A 10,101-nucleotide genomic window follows, 5' to 3' on the forward strand; every position below is an offset into this window, starting at 1 on the left:
CGTGCTCAGGCCGTCCCCTCCATCGAACAGTGGGCGGAGCACACGCTGAATTTCCTGCAGCTGCTGTTTGACATTTTGTTTCAAGGATCGAAAAAACCCGATCAGTCGCCTGAACGTTTAACGACCCAACTGTTGAACAATGACAGATTTTTGGCATCGGAAATTTTGACCGGCTGCCATGAAGTTTGAGTCTGATTTCCCATATGGCAGCTGTCGGAGGATCCGCTCTAAATGAGCTCACTTTAGTTTCTATTCAAGAACAATGTTGTGGTAACTGTAGTCGACCGTGCACTGCACATTCCCAGCATTCCCCTCTGCAGCCATACACTTAAATAAACACTGTGGGTGAATACAACGTGTGGTGCGAGTGAAAGAAATGTATAAATCTGATAAAAAAAATCAGTTACATGGAGATGCATGAAAGAGTATTTAGGTTATTTCCATGTCTAAAAACAATTTAAAATTACTGGAAAAACCTTGGAGTAGTGTGGGACAATACTGTTTTGCTGTCCTAAAATGCAGAACCTTTGTTTTTAAATGGCTGTCACCTCATATGTTTGATTGTGCCTTTATGTCTTTTTGAATTTAGCTGTGAGGGATGATCAGAATTATCTGCGTTCATGGTTTGGTGGAGTCATTATTGGCGTAAATCAAGCCGAACACTGAATCTAATCAAATACAGAAATTAAGAGCCTGGAGAAAGAAGAAAGAGGAAACGGATGAAGTCTGACAAGGCAGATTTTTCTCTCGTGATTTCACCACAAAACACCCAGAGGCCCGAGGCGTCCTCTTCCTCTGAGGTCTGCACTTTAATCTGTTTTCTCTCTGCCCACCACTCCAGGTGTTGGGGGAGGTTCTTCACTTTGAACTCCACAAGGGCCTTTTCCCAGCTGTGTCCGAACATGCAGGGCCGTCCCACCTGTCTCTCTGCCTTCTCCTTTTTTCCCACAAACCCTCTCTTCTTCCTCCTTCTCTTTTCCCTCCCCCCTCCCATCTTCCCGCCGTAACCGTTCCTCCCTTCACATCCTCGCTCCGACAATTATCACGTTTTCAAAGCGAAGGGGGAAAACTAACGCAGGGAAGGCAGGATGTGTTCCCGTGCATTTACAGGATTGGAGGTATATGTCACCACTCGCTGTTTCAGGCTTTACTGTAATTATGCTGATAACACAGCAGGAACGAAGCAGGAGCTCCTCTTTATTCTGCCTGGGAACCTCGACTCTGCCGCTCAGAGCCGTGATTAGCGCTTTTTAAGAGAGATTACCAGTTGTTGCAAGACACAAGTGGTGTTTTTCTAAAGTGCACGGAAGCAAATTTCATTCCTTCTCACTCAGGTTCGACCAATAAGAGCAGAGAAGAGATCTTTTCAGGCTGACTCACCTCAGACCCTCACTGGATACAACGATTCTCCACTTAAACAAAATAACTTCATCACAACTCTGTGCCTCTGCTGCAACTTAAGATATTTCAAAGATCTTCCTCATAAATTCAGGATCAATGCACTTGACACATCAACATTCAAAAAAAAGTTTGTGTTTATATTTGTGCTTCAGATGAGTTGTACAGACGTGTGGGTTGTCGACCCTAAACTCAGAAGTGCAGTTTAAACAACAAAGATTGGTGAAAGTGTGATGTTAAAAATCTTGGAAAGTGGGTAACAGTGACTTTATGTTAGTGAGAATAAATGTTTCTCTTGATTCTGTTGCATTTTATATCCTCAGAATAAAAACATATAAAATACACATTCAAAAATATACATGCAAACCACACAGGGTCTGAACCAGCAACCTTCTTGCCAACCACGTGTTGAGTCTGAAGAAACGAAACACATCTCGGAGCAAAATCTTGGATGTTCTCCAGCACCCAGCCGACCCACCAGGAGTAAATCTCATCACAAACTCTTCTCTAACTTTGAAAAAGATCCCAACCTTCCACCGGCCGGGCTGCAGGAGTCAGCGTCTCCTCCTCCTCCTGCAGCCCGGCCCACCGCCGCCGAGCCGAGCCGAGCCAAGCCGCATCAAGCTCTCTCATCGCCATTATCGTCCACATAGTCAGTATCCGACATGCATTATAGATGAGACGCATCTTCTCAGCTGCATCTCAGACAACGGAGGATGTGCAGCAATCCCTACTGATAGTACGTACGCCTTTTACCACCTATCCCAGCACGCACACACACACACACACACACACACACACACACACACACACACACACACACACACACTTAATGGATTCAACCGTCACTCATGTAAACCTGGTGATGTCCCTGTGAATAATACATGAGAAAATACCCATCAGGCTCCACAATCACACTGAAGATCGTAATTCTGTGAGCACACACGGACGACAATTCAACTAGCGATGAAGAGGTACAACTGGCCGATAACGTGTGGGGTCACCTACCGCGTACAGCGATCCCTCGTAGATACAAGCTCCTGAGAGAGAGAGAGAGAGAGAGAGAGTGTTAGCATCAGAGAGTACAGTCATGATCACACTTCTCTTTTTGATATGTCACAAAGCCCTTTTTTCCGAGGGATTATGTAAAACTGTTGAGTGTAAGTCCCGCAGACGCTCGGGTCAAACAGCAGATCAGACTCGAGAGAGAGACAAGGAATCAATTCCCTTCAATCTTCAAGTGTCACGAGTGTGTGAGGTCGTTAATGTCTTTACAGCAGGAGAATCACACAGGGAGAAATATTCCATGTCTCTGTGACTCGAAGCTGAGCCACGAAATCCTCAAACTTTGAAGACCTCATGTTGAAGGGATTCAGATCTGATGATGAGTCCGTCAACTTTTAGATTTGGATTTGTGAGGATTTATGCATTTTTTATTCAAAGTTATTTACAGTTAAATTTACGGTCAATCTTCAATTACATTTCTTTCACTGGGTAAAACCCAACTTGTATCTTAGCCTTCGATGGATGGATTCATCATTCACTCAAAGGTCAAAAGACGAAATGATGAAGAGGAGAGAGCTGCTCTGTTTTCGGTGCGTTGAGTCTACTGGCAACAGGAAGCATCTAACAACTTCATTTCAAGACATCTCACACTGAGTTTACAAAACCTGAGTGTTCACCTGTGGCACCTGAACCTCTCCAAACGCTCTTATCCAGAATTCAGCCAATACCGCTGTTGACATTCAGCACATCATCATCATCATCATCATCATCATCAACCCTCCACTCGCCTGGAAATTTAAAAAGCCACAGAATATTGCGACTTTGGGCGGCGGGGCGCTGATGATTATCTCTGCTCAATTTGAGGGTTAAATGTTGAGGAAATGCAGACGCACGCCTCAGCGCAGCCTCGCTGAGCCGCCTCAGGGCAAAGTGCAGAGAGAGTTTAACATTTACCATAACGATGCAGGGAGGAAAACAAGAGTACAGTTACAGAGCGGGTCTCTGAATGAATAAAAGCGTGAACTATAATATCAGCAGACGTACAGAAGTGGATCAAACCTCTGCTGCTGAAGCTTGTAACTATCAACTAACAGTCAATTAGTGACATTAATTAACACGTCAAATGTTGGAGTTCGCTGTGATCCAGTACAAACTGCTGAAAAACTATCTTCAATTTATCAATTATCAAAAAGCACATTTCAGAGAAAACATTTAAACTTTAAACGTATATTATAATATCTTTAATATACGTTAAAGGTGTTTTTATTTTAGTGTTTTTAGAGTGTTCACCATGTTGTGATTAGTTTGCGAAAGATTCTGGATTCAAGAATCAGATCAGTTAAAGTCGGTCTTGTCTTCACGACTGAGGATATTTATTTGATCAGTTTTTCAGAAGATTCTGAAAGCATGTAGAATTTAAATGGAGGTTTGGTTGAAGAGTTGTTCGTTTATCAAAAGCTAATTTTCACCAGAAGCTTCTTCAATGAAGAATCGTGAGAATTCAAACGCTGTTTTCTTGTGATGGAGCCGTGAATATGGATGAGGGAGAGAAAACTGAGCTGAGCTCTTTACATCCTGTATCTGATCAACATTTAACGTCCCGAGAACACGATAAAACTTTAACAGCTCCAGATAACAAGTTAACATATTTAAATTATAATCTTATATCGAGGATCATTATGAATAAACTCTGCATAGAACCGAATAAAAACAGTCTCTGTACAATCAGCCATAATCAGCCTTTCTCTGCCTTAACCTCAGAGTCTCTTTCATTTCACACAAACGTTCATTTGACGGAGTTTCTGAAAGAGGCCCCTCGATGCCAGAGATTTTTTTTTTTTTGCTCCAGTTATTAAGCGTCAAGTGGAGATTTAACCGTTTGTGATGCAGGGGAAGTGAAACCTCGTACTTCTACTGTGATTTGCAGGTGAAAAGGAAGTTAAAACTTTTAAATTTAGGATATAAGAGTGAATATTTGTCAGTCATTATGTTTAAACCTGGAGGACATGTTATATTTACTCGTCTAAACGCTGTTAGAGCTTGAGTTTGAGGTTTCTTAGACATTTAAAGACCTGCAAGCCAAGAAATCTTGCTCCAGACCAATGCATCATGGGACAGAGGTCATGAGGGCCTATGTTAAAGTGTTGAGTCCGTCAGTAATCTCCTGAGTGAGGCAGGGATGAGAACTATTTAGAAACAACCACGTTCAACCAACTTTTTATCCAGAAAGTTCATCTCCTCCTCGTCATCCATCCTCTCCCCTCAGTGTCAGCCACATTTCAACTCTCTCGCTCGGTTGCCGACGCCAACGTGCTCCTTCTCCGGCGGAAGAAAGGCGAAGGAGCATCTCTCGCTCTCTTCGTGAAAGTTAGAATTTTATTGAGTCAAACGCTGCCAAGCAGATTGGACGCACGCCGACATGAAGAGATGATGCTAATGACTCTGAAGTTCAGGTTCTGCAGAGGAACGTTCACCTGCCAGATCTCTACATGCATTATGAACTCCACTGATGGGGGGGGAGTGTGGCTGCAGTGCATGCTGGGGGACGACCTTCTGGGGGTTTGATGCAGAGTTAAGAAAAATTTAAAGAGCCACGAGCAGAATCGATTTCAGAGGAGGCGTGTTTGGATGTTTAAGTTTCTCCACAGTTTGTTGAAGGAGAATCTTCTTCTCACAGATCACAGCCTCACACACCTGAGGGATTATTTGGGCTGATAATGATTGACAGCCTGCAGGGCTTCTTCCAGAGGCCGAGCCGCCGGGTTTACTCACAGAGTGACTCAGCTTTGATTCGGCAGCTTTTCACAAGCGGACTTTGAAGTTTGACTTGACTTCGGTCTCACTGAGAGCAGATTTTGGTGATTTGCAGATCAAACAGTGCGAAGACTTCCCGTTGAATTGAAGTCTGACTGGTGGCAGAGGCTCTTCTCAAACTTTAATGTTTCAAATTTGTTTTCATGCAATTAAACCTTCAAAATCTCAGTTCGACACAGATTCACACGCAGCTGCAAATCAGTGCAGGATGAATCTGACTGATGTGAGTGTGGAGGACACAAACTGTTCAATCGCCACCTGATGATGATGAGTTTCATTCAGGAGAATGTTTTTAAAAAAGGAGAGAGCTCACTTTAAATTCACCATCTCAGCAGGAGTCACACAAACTGCTCTTGTCTCTCAGCCTGGGGGAATGAAAACCTGCTCAGCCGGATCCCACCCAGGGGTCCTGGCCCCCAGCAGGGGGTCCCTTAGGGAGCTCCACTGTGCCCACTTGAGGAATGAATCCCACTCACGGTTGGATCAATGTGATCCACCGGGAGAGGGAAGTGGGGCCATAACTTTCAGTGCATGTGCACGCGGGACAGGTTGTGGGTTTGGTGAAGTGGATCTAAATCTGGTTCTGATGTGCACGGTGGAATCCTGATAACCCCTGACCCGCATAACAGCCCGACAAATAGGTCCAGAAATACCAACCATAGATCCCCCGGGGGACGCTGAGGATCCCGGCGAGAGCGCCAGCAAATATCCACCATCCAGCCATGGTCGCAGCCAAACAGGGCGAATTAAATCCAAATCCCAGGGAGAAGAGACTCGATGTGTTAGAGTTCCTGTGTTCAGCGGGTCTGTGGGAGCATTTTAAAGAGGAGCGGGTGGAGCGGGGAGCAGCCGGGATCGATCCGGGCAGTGTTTCTCAGGAGCGGAGTCGCGGGGCGCACCGGCTCCGGCTCCTGGGCGCTGCGCTCCGGGGTGGAAGGCAGCGCGGTCCTGCAGAAGAGTCCACCGCCTCCGCAGCGTCTCCTCCGGTCTCCGCCTGATCTCAGCTCCGCAGGTCGAGCACGGAGCTCCGGATGAGGGGAATGAACGAGAGGACGGAAAGGTGGAGGGTGTTTTCTTCTCCTCCTCCAGCAGCAGGACGACGGGAGGCGGACACACGAGCGGACTTTACGCGCTCCTGCTGCGGAGGTTTGAACTCACTTCTGACGGTGCAGCGGTGTTCTTCTCCTCCTAGAGCCCCCCCACTCCTTCCTCCCTCCTCCTCTTCTTCTTCTTCTCTTTCTACTTCTTCTTCTTCGTCCCCCCCCCCCTTCCCTCAAGGAGGACGTCCCACCTCCTCCTCCCCCTTCTCCTCCACCTCCTTCCTGAGGATTCAAAAGTGAGGGAGAGTTAGTGAAGAAATATAAAGTCAATATATTCATAAATATATATATATATATATATATTATATGAATAAAATACTTTCATCAATTAAATGATGTACTGCAGGAGATCTCTGGTTAATACAAATACAATCTGTATATATTCTGTTTACATATTGTTTACATTCTGTGTATATTATCTTTATACCACGTGTATATTATCTTTACACCTTGTATATTATCTTTATACACTGTGTGCATTATCTTTATACAGTGTATATATTATCTTTACACTGAGAATATTAATTTAAACTGTGTATATTAACTTTACACTGAGTATATTAACTTTACACTGTATATATTATCTTTACACTGTATATATTATCTTTACACTGTGTATATTAACTTTACACTGTGTATATTATCTTTACACTCAGCTCATAATATTCCTCTGGTAGCTGAATGGAAACGAAAGAGGAAACTTTCTTTTTTCTCACAGTCACTGAAACGTCATACTCGTTAATCAAGCTGCTGGTTTAAGGTGAAAAAGTTGCAAAGTGTTGATTTAGTAACTAGTCACTGAAATATTCTGATTCAGATATAAGAACTTGTATTTGAGATACCAAATATCTATATTCTACTATATTTTATATTTTTGATGCCTTAAAAATACTATTGAATCAGTTCATTGTTACTTTAACGCACTTCATCATATTTCTATTTCCTTTTATGTCACAAAAATGTGGAAGTAAATGACTTTATTTCACTTCATGGTATTTGTATCTGCTGTTGCCACCTCTGTTATATAATACACATGTATTTTAATTACGTGTATATACAGTTTACAGTATTTTGGTCATCTGACTCGTGGGTGCTGTATTTTCTAATTTTATCTGCGATGGTGTCACTTTAACGACTCCACTGGGACTTTGTCAAGTTTTCTCAGTGACCTTTGTGTGTATTAATAGAACTTTACATTCATGGAGTGTTTCCACTGGGTTTATTTTTCATCTGTAATAAGTGAAGAGTGTTTAATTCAGCTGATGCCTGTTTGATAACCTTCTGGAGTCTTATTATTAGACGTGTGCAGCTCTGTGTGTGATGTTAAATCAGAGGCGGTGCAGGCCTGAGATTCCTCAGCGTCACATGGCAGTAACCTGATCTCCTCCCAGCCCCTTTGTCCTCGGCCAAAAGCAGGGATCAGATCAGTTTTTGCTTTTGAACGAGCTTTATTTCTGCTGCTTTAACTGCGGCTGCACCCTCCGACTATTTATAACCAGCACCCAGTGACGCGGTGAGAGATTAAAATATTTGGGTAAACTCTGAGCTCCAGTCTGTCGTCAGCAAACCAGCAAACGTGAACAAGGACGTGAATAATTCACATTTTCCTCATTAAAGACGATTTAACCAACATCACATGAGTCTTGATGAGGAGGCATCACGTCATCATCATCATCACGTCATCATCATCATCATCACGTCATCATCATCATCACGTCATCATCATCATCACGTCATCCTCATCAGCAGCAGCAGCAGCAGCAGGACTCCTTCTTCTTCTAGACTCATGGACGTTCTTAGAGACTCTCACCAGCTGAACATTTGCGGAATGAGTGTCGGAACAATCAGATGTGATCATATCATGTGATGGAATCTGAACTTCTGAAGGAAGTTAAGTTGGTGGGAGGCCTGGAACCTCCTGAAGACCCCTCAGAGGCTGTGGATCTGAGAAGATCGAACTAACGAACAACACCTCAAACCCTTTGACCCTTTGACCCTTTGACTTTTGAGGAAGACATTCAACTTTACAATACTTTAAATGAGATGAAAATAATGCACAGGAATCCGGCCTGTAAGGGTCAAAGTCTCGTTCTTGTCTTGGAGAAACTCGCTGAAGTAAATCACATTATTTTCTTTTACTTCCTCATCTCCTCTGCTGCTGCTGCATCCTCTAACATGTGCTGCTGTTGCTGCCTGATTTCCCCACAGGGACCAACAACAGCTCCAACTTCCCTCCACATTAAACTGAAGATCAACCTGTGCGGTGTCAAGAGGACGGATGTTAACATCAGTTAATAAAGACACCAAACAAGCTGGATGAGCTAACAATGAGCTAACGCAAACACTGTGACACAAAGTGCTGCAGAGAATAGCAGCAATGAAAACAGTACAAATGTAGAAACTAATAAAACTGATAAGACGACCCAGCCTCACACGGACAAAACAGTATTAACGGGACGTGAGGAAACGTTTTTAATCTCATACATTTGAAAATGAAGAAACCACAGAGGCAGGTAAATAAATATGAAATAATAAAGATAAAATAATAAAATACACAAAGAATAATGAGTAAAACCAGAGATAAAAAGTTTGGTGTTAAAGTGAAAACTTAATTGAATAAATGAACTAAATCGATTAAATTGATTGTTTAAATAAACAGAGAGATAATAAATTAAATTAAATTAAAGTAAAATGACGGTCTGGAGTTTGCTTTTAAAAATTCAATTCAAACTTCTTTATTATTTAAATCCCACTTTGGGCAATTCATGAACAAAGACAAAGAACAAAACAAAAGAGACACGTGATTCATGAGAATGAATAAAGTTACTGACAATGAAGAAGTGAATAAAAAGATCATCTACAAAGACAGATGACTCTTCAGGAGCTTCAGCTGCAACAGGCTGCAGGAAATCCTCAGTTCATTCTGCAGGGCTCTGCAGCACAGCCTCAGTCAACACTGCCGCCTGGTGTTCAACTGGCAGTACTGCACCTGAGTCCTGTCAGCTGCAGTGAGAGGCTGCATCACAATAAAAGACTGTGTGAGTTTTGACATCCAGATGTTTACTTCACATCTGGTCATGTGATGTGATGACGCCACATCTTCAGCACGTGGCTGCAGGATCTGCTCCAGGTGAGTCGAAGCCGTCGATTAATCGATTTGTTCGTTTATCAAAACATTAAGTGGAAACTATTTTGAGAACTGGAAATCGTCATGTTTTAAGCTAAATTGTGAAAAAAATCTTCTGCTAGCAGCTCCTCACACGTGAACATTAGTTAGTTTCTGACTCGGACGTTTCACTGGGCACAAACTAATCAAGGTGAATATTTCAGTTTGGGCTTGTTGTCATTTTATAGACTGAACAGTTTGCAAACACGAACAGTTATTCTTCTAGTATAAATACAAATATTTTATGTTATTTAATAAAAGCACAGGATCCATGACAGTTGATTTTATCAGTCAGTTGTTCATATTAAAAAAAACGTTTTTTAATTAAAAGTAAAAAAGAAATGAATTGGTCAAAATGAGGACTTTCCTGATTGAACTAAGGAAGACATGGGGGAATAAATGCAAAGCAGGGAATTTATTTTTTTATTCGCTCTGACAGGATGAAGAGTTGGATTTTAATACGTCACAGTTAATAACTCAGAGAACACACACTGAAGCCTTTAGTCGACCTCCACATGTGAAACAGTGACAGTATCAGCCGACTTATACGTGACTGTACGTTTCCTGTGGGTGAATATTAACAAAAGTCACCTTCGGGCCCCAGCTCTTGTTTTTTTT

At 42.6% G+C, this 10,101-nt stretch overlaps 1 protein-coding gene across 1 annotated transcript in view; it reads right to left on the minus strand.

The window, feature by feature from the left end:
• fras1 (Fraser extracellular matrix complex subunit 1) overlaps positions 1-6,451 on the minus strand; it is a 168,106-nt gene extending 161,655 nt beyond the window's left edge. The window contains exons 1-2 of the mRNA XM_069523336.1: positions 5,875-6,451; positions 2,407-2,438 (exon numbers count right to left, since the gene is read on the minus strand). Coding sequence (XP_069379437.1) covers positions 2,407-2,438; positions 5,875-5,941 — 99 coding nt within the window. The 5' untranslated portion in view covers positions 5,942-6,451. The remainder of the gene's footprint in view (positions 1-2,406; positions 2,439-5,874) is intronic.
• Positions 6,452-10,101: the final 3,650 nt, after the last annotated feature.

This window comes from Paralichthys olivaceus, chromosome 4 (assembly GCF_024713975.1).
Source record: "Paralichthys olivaceus isolate ysfri-2021 chromosome 4, ASM2471397v2, whole genome shotgun sequence".
Taxonomy (NCBI): Eukaryota; Metazoa; Chordata; class Actinopteri; order Pleuronectiformes; family Paralichthyidae; genus Paralichthys; species Paralichthys olivaceus.